At 46.2% G+C, this 16,080-nt stretch overlaps 2 protein-coding genes across 3 annotated transcripts in view; one reads left to right on the top strand and one right to left on the bottom strand.

Moving 5' to 3' along the window:
* The window catches only part of cenpp (centromere protein P), a 228,831-nt gene that overhangs the window by 13,423 nt on the left and 199,328 nt on the right, over positions 1 to 16,080 (bottom strand). The gene's annotated exons all lie outside the window — the stretch shown is intronic.
* The window catches only part of ecm2 (extracellular matrix protein 2, female organ and adipocyte specific), a 47,617-nt gene that overhangs the window by 9,054 nt on the left and 22,483 nt on the right, over positions 1 to 16,080 (top strand). The window contains exons 3-6 of the mRNA XM_065004575.1: positions 7,459 to 7,647; positions 9,397 to 10,107; positions 11,251 to 11,334; positions 11,868 to 11,905. Coding sequence (XP_064860647.1) covers positions 7,459 to 7,647; positions 9,397 to 10,107; positions 11,251 to 11,334; positions 11,868 to 11,905 — 1,022 coding nt within the window. The remainder of the gene's footprint in view (positions 1 to 7,458; positions 7,648 to 9,396; positions 10,108 to 11,250; positions 11,335 to 11,867; positions 11,906 to 16,080) is intronic.

Consider the following 16,080-nt stretch of genomic DNA (forward strand, 5'->3'; position numbering starts at 1 on the left):
GCATTTCACTGTAAGGTCAACAACACCTGTTGTATTCAGCATTTCACTGTAAGGTCTACTACACCTGTTGTATTCAGCATTTCACTGTAAGGTCTACTACACCTGTTGTATTCAGCATTTCACTGTAAGGTCTACTACACCTGTTGTATTCAGCATTTCACTGTAAGGTCTACTACACCTGTTGTATTCAGCATTTCACTGTAAGGTCTACTACACCTGTTGTATTCAGCATTTCACTGTAAAGTCTACTACACCTGTTGTATTCGGCCCACGTGACAAATCAACTTTGATTTAACCCTGATTCAGATGACCATCCTACCCATGCTAGATTACAGAGACATCATTTACAGATCGGCAGGTAAGGGTGCTCTCTAGCGGCTAGATGTTCTTTACCATTCAGCCATCAGATTTGCCACCAATGCTCCTTATAGGACACATCACTGCACTCTATACTCCTCTGTAAACTGGTCATCTCTGCTTACCGGTCGCAAGACCCACTGGTTGATGCTTATTTATAAAACCCTCTTAGGCCTCCCTCCCCCCTATCTGAGATATCTACTGCAGCCCTCATCCTCCAAATACAAAATATTTTCCTCCTGACGACTTTACCTCAGTATGGTCTGTTAGTCAGTATGGTCTGTTAGTCAGTATGGTCTGTTGGTCAGTATGGTCTATTGGTCAGTATGGTCTAATAGTCAGTATGGTCTGTTGGTCAGTATGGTCTCTTAGTCAGTATGGTCTAATAGTCAGTATGGTCTGTTGGTCAGTATGGTCTATTGGTCAGTATGGTCTAATAGTCAGTATGGTCTGTTAGTCAGTATGGTCTGTTAGTCAGTATGGTCTAATAGTCAGTATGGTCTGTTGGTCAGTATGGTCTGTTAGTCAGTATGGTCTCTTAGTCAGTATGGTCTAATAGTCAGTATGGTCTGTTGGTCAGTATGGTCTGTTAGTCAGTATGGTCTAATAGTCAGTATGGTCTACTGGTCAGTATGGTCTCTTAGTCAGTATGGTCTAATAGTCAGTATGGTCTCTTAGTCAGTATGGTCTAATAGTCAGTATGGTCTGTTGGTCAGTATGGTCTGTTAGTCAGTATGGTCTAATAGTCAGTATGGTCTATTGGTCAGTATGGTCTGTTAGTCAGTATGGTCTGTTAGTCAGTATGGTCTGTTAGTCAGTATGGTCTGTTAGTCAGTATGGTCTGTTAGTCAGTATGGTCTAATAGTCAGTATGGTCTAATAGTCAGTATGGTCAGTATGGTCTGTTAGTCAGTATGGTCTAATAGTCAGTATGGTCTAATGGTCAGTATGGTCTATTAGTCAGTATGGTCTAATAGTCAGTATGGTCTGTTAGTCAGTATGGTCTGTTAGTCAGTATGGTCTAATAGTCAGTATGGTCTATTGGTCAGTATGGTCTATTAGTCAGTATGGTCTATTAGTCAGTATGGTCTAATAGTCAGTATGGTCTGTTAGTCAGTATGATCTGTCGGTCAGTATAGTCAGTCTGTCAGTATGGTCTGTCGGTCAGTATGGTCTACTGGTCAGTCTGGTCAGTCTGTCAGTATGGTCTGTCGGTCAGTATGGTCTATTGGTCAGTATGGTCTACTGGTCAGTATGGTCTAATAGTCAATATGGTCTAATAGTCAGTATGGTCTATTGGTCAGTATGGTCTATTAGTCAGTATGGTCTACTGGTTAGTATGGTCTACTGGTCAGTATGGTCTACTGGTCAGTATGGTCTACTGGTCAGTATGGTCTACTGGTTAGTATGGTCTACTGGTCAGTATGGTCTACTGGTCAGTATGGTCTACTGGTCAGTATGGTCTACTGGTTAGTATGGTCTACTGGTCAGTATGGTCTACTGGTCAGTATGGTCTATTAGACAGTATGGTCTATTAGTCAGTATGGTGTATCGGTCAGTATGGTCTAATAGTCAGTATGGTCTGTTAGTCAGTATGGTCTATTAGACAGTATGGTCTATTAGTCAGTATGGTCTACTGGTCAGTATGGTCTACTGGTCAGTATGGTCTGTTAGTCAGTATGGTCTATTAGTCAGTATGGTCTACTGGTCAGTATGGTCTATTGGTCAGTATGGTCTACTGGTCAGTATGGTCTAATAGTCAGTATGGTCTACTGGTTAGTATGGTCTGTTAGTCAGTATGGTCTACTGGTCAGTATGGTCTATTAGACAGTATGGTCTATTAGTCAGTATGGTCTATTAGTCAGTATGGTCTGTCAGCCAGTATTGTCTGTTAGTCAGTATGGTCTATTAGTCAGTATGGTCTACTGGTTAGTATGGTCTGTTAGTCAGTATGGTCTATTAGTCAGTATGGTCTAATAGTCAGTATGGTCTGTTAGCCAGTATGGTCTACTGGTCAGTATGGTCTGTTAGTCAGTATGGTCTATTAGTCAGTATGGTCTGTTAGTCAGTATGGTCTACTGGTCAGTATGGTCTACTGGTCAGTATGGTCTATTGGTCAGTATGGTCTGTTAGTCAGTATGGTCTATTAGTCAATATGGTCTATTAGTCAGTATGGTCTATTAGTCAGTATGGTCTATTAGTCAGTATGGTGTGTTGGTCAGTATGGTCTGTTAGTCAGTATGGTCTATTAGTCAGTATGGTCTATTGGTCCTCATGTCTCTCATGACCAGGTTGGCTAGAGTGGTATGTTGTTACATCACAGCAGGGCCACAGTTTCACTGACCACACGGAAACACTGAATTACAGCGCTGAGTGTTGCTATCATGACCGTAGAAGATAACACAGACATTTTAAACTTTCGCTGCAGGGTGTCTGAAGGACTGCAATTCTCCCTTTTGAACTCAGGCCATACAGAGCGACAGCCCAACTCACCCAAACTTCGACTGACAGTGTTGCAGCTAGCTAATATTTAACTGCAGCATTGCGTGACAATATGTTTCAGATTATACAGCATGATTGCAACTTTGCGTTGTTTAACTGTGGTAACGCTCTGTATCACGTTGCTGCGGTAACGCTCTGTATCACGTTGCTGTGGTAACGCTCTGTATCACGTTGCTGTGGTAACGCTCTGTATCACGTTGCTGCGGTAACGCTCTGTATCACGTTGCTGCGGTAACGCTCTGTATCACGTTGCTGCGGTAACGCTCTGTATCACGTTGCTGCGGTAACGCTCTGTATCACGTTGCTGCGGTAACGCTCTGTATCACGTTGCTGTGGTAACGCTCTGTATCACGTTGCTGCGGTAACGCTCTGTATCACGTTGCTGCGGTAACGCTCTGTATCACGTTGCTGCGGTAACGCTCTGTATCACGTTGCTGCGGTAACGCTCTGTATCACGTTGCTGCGGTAACGCTCTGTATCACGTTGCTGCGGTAACGCTCTGTATCACGTTGCTGTGGTAACGCTCCGTATCACATTGCTGTGGTAACGCTCTGTATCACGTTGCTGTGGTAACGCTCCGTATCACATTGCTGTGGTAACGCTCCGTATCACGTTGCTGTGGTAACGCTCCGTATCACGTTGCTGTGGTAACGCTCCGTATCACGTTGCTGTGGTAACGCTCTGTATCACGTTGCTGCGGTAATTCAACAATGATTCCAAGGCGTCTAGTTTTATTCAAAACTACTTTACACACAAGTCACCCCTAGTTACATCCAAATTCATTGTGGCTCTAACAGTCAAGGTGTGGTCCACACAACTACCAAAGGTAACATGGTGTGTGTGTGTGGGAGTAATCCTACATTTGGTCAAAGCTATTACCTGTTACATGTTAAACATCCCAAGCTTGAGCTGTGCAGTTATCCTGGGGCACGGCCATACCTGGAGTCCTGAGATGGTAGTGTATTTACAGAAGGTCAGCTTGGAACAAAATCCTAGAATAATCTAGTAACACATTCAGCTGGTAGCCCAGAGGATAAGGAGCTGGAGCTGTAGCCCAGAGGATAAGGAGTTGGAGCTGTAGCCCAGAGGATAAGGAGTTGGAGCCCAGAGGATAAGGAGCTGGAGCTGTAGCCCAGAGGATAAGGAGTTGGAGCTGTAGCCCAGAGGATAAGGAGTTGGAGCTGTAGCCCAGAGGATAAGGAGCTGGAGCTGTAGCCCAGAGGATAAGGAGTTGGAGCTGTAGCCCAGAGGATAAGGAGCTGGAGCTGTAGCCCAGAGGATAAGGAGTTGGAGCTGTAGCCCAGAGGATAAGGAGTTGGAGCTGTAGCCCAGAGGATAAGGAGCTGGAGCTGTAGCCCAGAGGATAAGGAGTTGGAGCTGTAGCCCAGAGGATAAGGAGTTGGAGCTGTAGCCCAGAGGATAAGGAGCTGTAGCCCAGAGGATAAGGAGTTGGAGCTGTAGCCCAGAGGATAAGGAGTTGGAGCTGTAGCCCAGAGGATAAGGAGTTGGAGCTGTAGCCCAGAGGATAAGGAGTTGGAGCTGTAGCCCAGAGGATAAGGAGTTGGAGCTGTAGCCCAGAGGATAAGGAGTTGGAGCTGTAGCCCAGAGGATAAGGAGCTGGAGCTGTAGCCCAGAGGATAAGGAGTTGGAGCTGTAGCCCAGAGGATAAGGAGTTGGAGCTGTAGCCCAGAGGATAAGGAGTTGGAGCTGTAGCCCAGAGGATAAGGAGTTGGAGCTGTAGCCCAGAGGATAAGGAGCTGGAGCTGTAGCCCAGAGGATAAGGAGCTGGAGCTGTAGCCCAGAGGATAAGGAGCTGGAGCTGTAGCCCAGAGGATAAGGAGTTGGAGCTGTAGCCCAGAGGATAAGGAGTTGGAGCTGTAGCCCAGAGGATAAGGAGCTGTTACTATAGATCATAAACTAGATTTAGCCGTGCGCCACATTTTTCTTAAAGTGGAGTGTCAAAGTGCCAGAACATAATGAGAAATAATTTGTAGACTGCAAATGGGCCGGAAGAAGCTCAAACTGATTTAACATTCGACTAAAACAGAATTATTTCAAACATTGCTTCCATTTGTATACAATCACAATACAGTGCCCTTCAGAAAGTATTCATACCCCTGGACTTAATCCACATTTTGTTGTGTTACAAACTGAATTTAAAATGGATTAAATATATTTTTTTCCACCCATCTTACACACAAAACCCCAAAATGACAAACTGAAAACATTTTTATAAATGTTTGATAATTTATTGAAAATGAAATATAGAACATTTACATAAGTATCCACACCCGAGTCAATACATGTTAGAATCACCTTTGGCAGAGATGACAGCTGTGAGTCTTACTCGGTTAAGTCTCGAAGAGCTTTGCACACCTGGATTGTGCCACATTAGCCCATTATTCTTTTCAAAATTGGTTGTTGATCATTGCTAGACATAGATTTTCAAGCCGATTTAAGTCAAAACTATAGCTAGGCCATTAAATGTCACCTTGGTAAGCAACTCCAAGGTACAGTGTATTCAGACCCCTTGACTTTTTCCACATTTTATTACGTTACAGCCTTATTCTAAAATGGATTAAAATAGTTTTTTCCCCTCATTAATCTACACACAATACCCCATAATGACATCACAATACCCCATAATGACATCACAATACCCCATAATGACATCACAATACCCCATAATGACATCACAATACCCCATAATGACATCACAATACCCCATAATGACATCACAATACCCCACATTGACAAAACCAAAACAGGTTTTTAGAAACATTTGCAAATGTATTACAAATAAATAACTGAAATATCACATTTACATTCGTATTCAGACTCTTTACTCAGTACTTTGTTGAAGCACCTTTGGCAGCGATTACAGCCTCGAGGCCTTGGGTATGACGCTACAAGCTTGGCACACCTGTATTTGGGGAGTTTCTCCCATTCTTCTCTGCAGAGCCTCTCTGAGATGAGATGTTCGATCGGGTGGGTTCAAGTCCGGGCTCTGGCTAGGCCATTCAAGGACATTAAGAGACTTGTCCCGAAGCCACTCCTGTATTGTCTTGGCTGTGTGGATATGGTTGTTGTCCTGTTGGAAGGTGAACCTTCACCCCAGTCTGAGGTCCTGAGCGCTCTGGAGCAGGTTTTCATCAAAGATCTCTCTGTACTTTGCTCCGTTCATCTTTCTCTCGATCCTGACTAGTCTCCCAGTTGCTGCCGCTGAATAACATCCCCACAGCATGATGCTGCCACCACCATGCTTCACCGTAGGGATGGTGCCAGGTGTGACACTTGGCATTCAGGCCAAAGAGTTCAATCTTGGTTTTATCAGACCAGAGAATATTGTTTCTCATGGCCTGATTCCTTTTCGGTGCCTTTTGGCAAACTCAACGTTGACATTGGGAACAGAGTGCCCCATGGTGCCGGTGGGGTTATGGTATGGTATGGGTAGGCATAAGCTACAGACACCAAACACTGTGCATTCAAATTTTCATTAAAAAAAATGCAATTGAGATATCGTAACGAGATCCTGAGGCCGATTATCGTGCCATTCATCCGCCATCACCTCACGTTTCAGCAGGATAATGTACGGCTCCATATCACAAGGATCTGAACACAATTCCTGGAAGCTGAAAATGTCCCAGTTCTTCCATGGCCTGTATACTCACCAGACATGTCACCCACTGAGCATGTTTGGGATGCTCTGGATCGACAGCATGTTCCAGTTCCCACCAATATCCAGCAACTTCTCACAGCGATTGAAGAGGACTGGGACAACATTCCACAGAACACAATCAACAGCCTGGTCAACTCTGTGTGAAGGAGATGTGTCGCGCTGCACGAGGCAAACGGTGGTCACACCAGATACTGACTGGTGTTCTGATCACACCAGATACTGACTGGTGTTCTGATCCACACCAGATACTGACTGGTTCTGATCCACACCAGATACTGACTGGTGTTCTGATCCACACCAGATACTGACTGGTGTTCTGATCCATACCAGATACTGACTGGTGTTCTGATCCATACCAGATACTGACTGGTGTTCTGATCCACACCAGATACTGACTGGTGTTCTGATCCACACCAGATACTGACTGGTGTTCTGATCCACACCAGATACTGACTGGTGTTCTGATCCACGCCCCTTCCTTTTATTTTGAAAGGATCTGTGACCAACAGATGCATATCTGTATTCCCCAGTCATGTGAAATCTATAGATTAGGGCCTAATGAATGTATTCCCAGTCATGTGAAATCCATAGATTAGGGCCTAATGAATGTATTTAAATTGTCTGATTTCATGTGAAATCCATAGATTATATGAACTGTAACTAAGTAAAATCTTTGAAATTGTTGCATGTTGCATTTATATTTTCGGAAATAATAAAAATCACCTGGAGGCCATTGAGAAACCCTGTTGGACTGTATAACAGTACAGGTCCATTCCATTTCTCTAACTCCTTGACCAGGTAAGGCTACAACGAGGAAAAACTCCAGTCCAGGCACAATCATTTGATATCTGATCGCAGAATGTACGTTTGTCCCTATGATATCAACCCCTCTGCCTTGCCCCCCGTCTCCCCCCCGTCCAGGTAAAAGGGGCCAGTGTGTGTACCAGGGCATCACCATGTTTGAGAAAGCTGTCTGGTCCCCCAAGCAGTGTGTTACCTGTCTGTGTAGTGGAGGGGAAGTGGTCTGTGACGAGATCCTTTGTCCCCAGCTACGATGTCCCTACCCCTACACTCCCACTGGGGAGTGCTGTCCTGTCTGCATGGATACAGGTAGGTGTTGTTGTTTATATTGTTATTGTGGTGTTAGGTAGGTGTTGTTGTTTATATTGTTATTGGGGTGTTTCACTAGCCATTTGAACTTATCTTAACTACCGTAGTACTAATGTTAACTATCGTAGTACTAATGTTAACTACCGTAGTACTAATCTTAACTACCGTAGTACTAATGTTAACTATCGTAGTACTAATGTTAACTACCGTAGTACTAATGTTAACTATCGTGTTAACTACCGTAGTAATGTACTAATCTTAACTATCGTAGTACTAACTAATGTTAACTACCGTAGTACTAATCTTAACTACCGTAGTACTAATGTTAACTATCGTAGTACTAATCTTAACTATCGTAGTACTAATGTTAACTACCGTAGTACTAATCTTAACTACCGTAGTACTAATCTTAACTACCGTAGTACTAATCTTAACTACCGTAGTACTAATGTTAACTATCGTAGTACTAATGTTAACTACCGTAGTACTAATCTTAACTACCGTAGTACTAATCTTAACTACCGTAATACTAATGTTAACTATCGTAGTACTAATGTTAACTACCGTAGTACTAATGTTAATCCGTAGTACTAATCTTAACTACCGTAGTACTAATCTTAACTACCGTAGTACTAATCTTAACTATCGTAGTACTAATCTTAACTATCGTAGTACTAATGTTAACTTAACTAATGTTAACCGTAGTACTAATCTTAACTATCGTAGTACTAATCTTAACTATCGTAGTACTAATCTTAACTACGTAGTAATCTTAACTTAACTATCGTAGTACTAATCTTAACTACCGTAGTACTAATCTTAACTACCGTAGTACTAATCTTAACTATCGTAGTACTAATCTTAACTATCGTAGTACTAATGTTAACTACCGTAGTACTAATCTTAACTATCGTAGTACTAATCTTAACTATCGTAGTACTAATCTTAACTATCGTAGTACTAATGTTAACTACCGTAGTAGTAGTACTAATCTTAACTATCGTAGTACTATCTTAACTATCGTAGTACTAATGTTAACTATCGTAGTACTAATGTTAACTATCTTAATCTTAACCCGTAGTACTAATCTTAACTACCGTAGTACTAACTATCGTAGTACTAATCTTAACTACCCTAGTACTAATCTTAACTCTAAGATACAGAACGCGTCTCCTTCCTGAGCAGTATGACGGCTGCGTGGTCCCATGGTGTTTATATTTGCGTACTATTCTTTGCACAGAAGAATGTGGTACATTCAGTTTTTGGGAAATTGCTCCCAATGATGAACCAGACTTGTGGAGGTCTACAAAGATATAGAGTGTAACACTGAACTCACCTGAAACACTAGTTGATAACTTTTCATTGGTGGAGGCATGAATATACCTCCACCAATCTATCCCTCTCTCCTGGATCTATCCTTCTCGCTCTCCCTACATCGCCTCTCCCGCCCTTCATTCATTGCCTCTCCCTCCCTCGTCTCTCTCTCCATCCCTCGTCTCTCTCTCCATCCCTCGTCTCTCTCTCCATCCCTCGTCTCTCCCTCCATCCCTCGTCTCTCTCTCCATCCCTCGTCTCTTTCTCCATCCCTCGTCTCTCTCTCCATCCCTCGTCTCTTTCTCCATCCCTCGTCTCTCTCTCCATCCCTCGTCTCTCCCTCCATCCCATCCTCTTTCCCTAACACTCTGCGGTTCTGATTGGCTGGGCCAGTAGCCCGTGGTGACGTCCCTGACTTCTCTGGCAATTCCCCAGTTCCCAACGACCCCAGCGACCATGTGAACCCTGACCTTGACCCCGCCGTGCCCCGCTCCCAGGCCGAGATCGAACTCCTCTTGAAGAGAGAGGAGGAGGAGCACAGGGAGGAGGAGGCACGTCTTCTCAAGAAGGACGCTGAGAAAAAGAGGAGGAAGAAACAGAAGAAGGAGGAGGCTGAGAGACAGAGGAGTCTGCAGGAGGAGAGGAGGCTGCAGGAGGAGAGGAGTCTGCAGGAGGAGAGGAGGCTGCAGGAGGAGAGGAGGCGCGAGGAAGAGCGGCTGCAGATGGAGAAGGAGGCAGAGAAGAGGCAGGAGGAAGCAGAGGCGGCCATGAAGGAGCAGGAAAGGAAGCTGGAGGAGGAGAGGAGGAGACACGAGGAGGACCTGAAGGAGAACCTCAGGGAGCTAGAGGAGGAAGAAGAAGAGGAGAGGGAGCAGGAAGACATGGAGTGGCTGTTGAGAGGAGATGTTTTCCAGATCTTTCCAGAGGAGCCGACCGAAGAGGACCTCCTTACACCTCCCCTAGCCGAGCCCACTGAGAAACAAGAGGAGGATGGAGGAGAGGAGTGGGGAGTGGTGGCACACAGACCTGGGAACACCCTCCCGTTAGGTTGTGATATCTCTGATGTCATCGTGACGTGTGAGAACGCTCAGCTGACCAACTTCCCTCCCCTGAACATCCCTGAACTCAAGTCTCTGAGCCTGGAGGGTAAGTTTAAGGAAAACTCCAACCCCCCCCCAAGAACGATAATTTGGTATTTGTTTAAATAGTAAATTGTTGATTTAGTCCCAATATGTTTTCAAGATATGTCACTTTCAAAGTGCAGAAATACAGCCGGTATCATATGATACTGCGTTTTACCGGCTGTATTTCTGCACTTTGAAAGTGACATATCTTGAAAACATTGATTGCTGACATGCAAAACATCTTGGGACTAAAATCAACAATTTACTAATTAAACAAATACCAAACGATAGTTTTTGGTTGGTTGGAATTATTTTCCTTTAAGGCAGCTGTGTGTGTGTGTGTGCGCGTGTATGTGTGTGTGTGTGCGTGTATGTGTGTGTGTGTGTGTGCGCGCGTGTATGTGTGTGTGTGTGTGTGTGTGTGCGCGTGTATGTGTGTGTGTGTGTGTGTGTGTGTGTGTGTGCGCGCGTGTATGTGTGTGTGTGTGTGTGTGCGCGCGTGTATGTATGTGTGTGTGTGTGTGTGTGTGTGCTGTATAAGGTAGACAACACACCATCATATAATGTGTTAGACACTAAACCAGAAATTTTAATCACAAACCACCCAAAACACAAAAACCCCTATCTGTTGAGAAGTGAGTCATGTTTTTGTTTGGTCGTTGTGATGGTAATTCCTAATGTGGTCACATAAAGTTAATAGGAGTAGAAACTAAAGAGAAAAATAAATACTGGAGGATAGATTTATTAGCTTCTCATGCCTGTTGGTTTTCATACTGCAATTATGGAGGCTTTTGGCATAATTATGGTATGCACTAGAAGAACGAGAGCTTCTGGACCATGTCTTGACTTGCAGGACACGTAGTCATGGAAAGTACAACAGAGTCATTCTGAACACTAGTATTTAACAACACTATAACACCAGGCTATGGAGTCCAGTCATTCTGAACACTAGTATTTAACAACACTATAACACCAGGCTATGGAGTCCAGTCATTCTGAACACTAGTATTTAACAACACTATAACACCAGGCTATGGAGTCCAGTCATTCTGAACACTAGTATTTAACAACACTATAACACCAGGCTATGGAGTCCAGGCTTATGAACACAGTATGGAACATATTCACTATAACACTCAGATTAATAAGTCTCATTTACCGCTAGTATTTAACAACACTATAACAACCATCCCAGTGGGGGCATTCAATGGTATCCCCAACCTGGAGTGGATTAACCTGAGCAAGAACAATGGCGACTTCTGGCATTGAGTCCAGTCATTCTGAACACTAAGTAGTTTCAACACTATAAAAGGCTAAGAGCCCGTCTCTCTGCTGGCATTGGCCTATTTACAACACTATAACAAAGCTAAGAGTCCAGTCATTTGAACACTAGTATTTAACAACACTATCTCTGCTGGCATTGGCACTATAACACCAGGCTATGGAGTCCAGTCATTCAACACTAAGTATTTAACAACACTATGAAATAGTCCAGAGCCTGTCTCTCTGCTGGCATTGGCCTAGTATTTCAAACTATAAGTCTCCAGGCTTGGGTCCAGTCAAGAGCCTGTCTCTATCTGCTGGCATTGGAACCTATTTACAACACTTCAAGGCTAAGAGTCTCAGTCATTTGAACACTAGTATTTAACAACACTATAACTCTGCTGGCTATTGAGCCTATCATCCTTCAACAGTAAGAGTCTCTCCTTTAAAATAAGAGCCCGTCATTCTGCTGGCATTTAACAACCTTCAAAGTAAGAGTCTCTCCTTTGAAATAAGAACAACCTCTCTCTGCTGGCATTGGCCTATACTCCTTCAAAGTAGTAGTTCTAACAACTTTGAAATAAGAGCCAGTCTCTCTGCTGGCATTGGCCTATACTCCTTCAAAGTAACACTTTAAAAAAATGGCCTATAGTCTTCTTCTACTGGCTTTAACCACACTCCTTCAAAGTAGAGCCTGTTTCTCTGAACACCATTTTCACACGCTTCCAAAAATATGGAGTCTGTTTCCAATGAGCCTGTCCAACCAATGAAATATGAACAGTGGGTCCAGAACAGTCTAAGCAGATGAATATGTGAACAAACAGAACCATGTCAACATGGGGGGGGACATTTGAACACTCTCTCTTCAAAATAAAGGTCTGCATTTTTAAACAGTCAATATTTAAATCCATCTGGAACATTTCCCAGAACACACAGCAGGCTATCATGTTAGAGTTCTGACTACTAGTATTTACACAACACTGCACTGATGAGACCAGGAGAGAACACAGGTCATTCTAGCACTATTTGTTTGATAAGTGAAAATTAGAGCCGGGTTAGTTGGATCTGGTGTCCATGACACATTTGTCCATAGAGAAACTCTCTCTTTAGTCTGTTGGATCAGTGGCCATTCAACCATCCCCGTTAATGACTGCAATTACACTTTGGAGAATAGGGAGAAAATCCAATTACATTCCATTCACTCTTGAATCTCAAAACACTTCGATGGACATCAGCAGTATAGATATACGATTTAACTGCGTGGCACAACAGACGCCAAAATCTCACCCGTTTTAAACCAACATGAGCTAATTTAAAGTAAGCATGACTCTTGGAGCCAGTCTGCCATTTAGTTTGCACAATGAAACACAGTCTAAACTCTTTAAACCATGGAGGATTTCAAAGAAAGTATGCCTTTGAAATAAGCATCACCCCCATTCTCCCTGCTCTGCCACAAACCTGCACAGGCCTTTTAACAAAAACAACATTCCTGGCCTTAGTCAAGAGACTCCTTCAGGGAACAGGGAAGAAACCTCAGGGGACAGGGGAGAGAAACCTTCAGGGGGACAGAGTTTCTCTGGAGAAACCTCAGGGGGACAGAAAGGAGAAGTCCTCAGGCCTGGACAGGAGAGAGAAACCTCAGGGGGACAGGAGAGAGAAACCTCAGGGGGGACAGGGAGAGAGAAACCTCAGGGGGGGGGAGAGAGAAACCTCCAGGGGTCAGGGAGAGAGAAAGGTCTCAGGGGACAGGGAAGAGAAACCTCAGGGGGACAGGGGAGAGAGAAAGCGGCCTCAGGGGGACAGGGAGAGAGAAACCTCAGGGGGACAGGGAGAGAGAAACCAGGTTCAGGGGGACAGGGAGATAAGAGAAACCTCAGGGGGAAAGGGAGAGAGAAACCTGGGGGACAGGGAAAGAAACCTCAGGGGGACAGGAGAGAGAAACCTCAGGGGACAGGGAGAGAGAAACCTCAGGGGGACAGAGAGGACTCCACCTCATTTGAACAGGGAAGAGAAACCTCAGGGGGACAGGGAGAGAGAAACCATCAGGGGACAGGGAGAGAGAAACCTCAGGGGGAAAGGGAGAGAGAGAAACTCAGGGGACAGGGAGAGAAACCTCAGGGGAACAGGAGAGAGAAACCTCAGGGGAACAGGGAGAGAGAAACCTCAGGGGGAACAGGGAGAGAGAAACCTCAGGGGACAGGGCTCTGAGAGAAACCTCAGGGGACAGGGAGAGAGAAACCTCATTTGGACAGGGAGAGAGAAACCTCAGGGGGACAGGGAGAGAGAAACCTCATTTGAACAGGGAGAGAGAAACCTCAGGGGACAGGGAGAGAGAAACCTCAGGGGGACAGGAGAGAGAAACCTCAGGGGGACAGGGAGAGAGAAACCTCATTTGAACAGGGAGAGAGAAACCTCAGGGGGACAGGGAGAGAGAAACCTCAGGGGGACAGGGAGAGAGAAACCTCAGGGGGACAGGGAGAGGGAGAAACCTCAGGGGGACAGGGAGAGAGAAACCTCAGGGGGACAGGGAGAGAGAAACCTCAGGGGAAAGGGAGAGAGAAACCTCAGGGGACAGGGAGAGAGAAACCTCATTTGAACAGGGAGAGAGAAACCTCAGGGGGACAGGGAGAGAGAAACCTCAGGGGACAGGAGAGAGAAACCTCAGGGGGACAGGGAGAGAGAAACCTCAGGGGGACAGGGAGAGAGAAACCTCAGGGGGACAGGGGAGAGAAACCTCAGGGGGGACAGGGAGAGAGAAACCTCAGGGGGACAGGGAGAGAGAAACCTCATTTGAACAGGGAGAGAGAAACCTCAGGGGACAGGGAGAGAAACCTCATTTGAACAGGGAGAGAGAAACCTCAGGGGACAGGGAGAGAGAAACCTCAGGGGGACAGAGAGGGAGAAACCTCATTTGAACAGGGAGAGAGAAACCTCAGGGGGACAGGGAGAGAGAAACCTCAGGGGGACAGGGAGAGAGAAACCTCAGGGGGAAAGGGAGAGAGAAACCTCAGGGGAACAGGGAGAGAGAAACCTCATTTGAACAGGGAGAGAGAAACCTCAGGGGGACAGGGAGAGAGAAACCTCAGGGGGACAGAGAGGGAGAAACCTCAGGGGGACAGGGAGAGAGAAACCTCAGGGGGACAGGGAGAGAGAAACCTCAGGGGGAAAGGGAGAGAGAAACCTCAGGGGGACAGGGAGAGAGAAACCTCAGGGGAACAGGGAGAGAGAAACCTCAGGGGAACAGGGAGAGAGAAACCTCAGGGGAACAGGGAGAGAGAAACCTCAGGGGAACAGGGAGAGAAACCTCAGGGGAACAGGAGAGAGAAACCTCAGGGGAACAGGGAGAGAGAAACCTCAGGGGAACAGGGAGAGAGAAACCTCAGGGGAACAGGGAGAGAGAAACCTCAGGGGAACAGGGAGAGAGAAACCTCAGGGGACAGGGAGAGAGAAACCTCAGGGGAACAGGGAGAGAGAAACCTCATTTGAACAGGGAGAGAGAAACCTCAGGGGGACAGGGAGAGAGAAACCTCAGGGGGACAGGGGAGAGAACCTCAGGGGAACAGGAGAGAGAAACCTCATTTGAACAGGGAGAGAGAAACCTCAGGGGGACAGGAGAGAGAAACCTCATTTGGGGACAGGGAGAGAGAAACCTCAGGGGGACAGGAGAGAAACCTCAGGGGGACAGAGAGGGAGAAACCTCAGGGGGACAGGGAGAGAGAAACCTCAGGGGACAGGGAGAGAGAAACCTCAGGGGGACAGGGAGAGAGAAACCTCAGGGGACAGGGAGAAAGAAACCTCAGGGGGACAGGGAGAGAGAAACCTCAGGGGGACAGGGAGAGAGAAACCTCAGGGGGACAGGGATAGAGAAACCTCAGGGGGACAGGGAGAGAAACCTCAGGGGGACAGGGAGAGAGAAACCTCAGGGGGACAGGGAGAGAGAAACCTCAGGGGACAGGGAGAGAGAAACCTCAGGGGACAGGGAGAGAGAAACCTCAGGGGGACAGGGAGAGAGAAACCTCAGGGGACAGGAGAGAGAAACCTCAGGGGGACAGGGAGAGAAACCTCAGGGGGACAGGGAGAGAGAAACCTCAGGGGAACAGGGAGAGAGAAACCCTCAGGGGAACAGGGAGAGAGAAACCTCAGGGGAACAGGGAGAGAGAAACCTCAGGGGAACAGGGAGAGAGAAACCTCAGGGGAACAGGGAGAGAGAAACCTCAGGGGAACAGGGAGAGAGAAACCTCAGGGGAACAGGGAGAGAGAAACCTCAGGGGGACAGAGAGGGAGAAACCTCATTTGAACAGGGAGAGAGAAACCTCAGGGGGACAGGGAGAGAGAAACCCTCAGGGGACAGGGAGAGAGAAACCTCAGGGGACAGGGAGAGAGAAACCTCAGGGGGAAGGGAGAGAGAAACCTCAGGGGACAGGGAAACCTCAGGGGAACAGGAGAGAGAACCTCAGGGGAACAGGGAGAGAGAAACCTCAGGGGAACAGGAGAGAGAAACCTCAGGGGGACAGGGAGAGAGAAACCTCAGGGGGACAGGAGAGAAACCTCAGGGGAACAGGGAGAGAGAAACCTCAGGGGGACAGGGGGACAGGGGGAGAGAGAAACCTCATTTGAACAGGGAGAGAGAGAAACCTCAGGGGGACAGGGAGAGAGAAACCTCAGGGGGACAGAGGGAGAAACCTCAGGGGACAGGGAGAGAGAAACCTCAGGGGGACAGGGAGAGAGAAAC

Source organism: Oncorhynchus nerka, linkage group LG2 (genome assembly GCF_034236695.1).
Source record: "Oncorhynchus nerka isolate Pitt River linkage group LG2, Oner_Uvic_2.0, whole genome shotgun sequence".
Lineage (NCBI taxonomy): Eukaryota > Metazoa > Chordata > Actinopteri > Salmoniformes > Salmonidae > Oncorhynchus > Oncorhynchus nerka.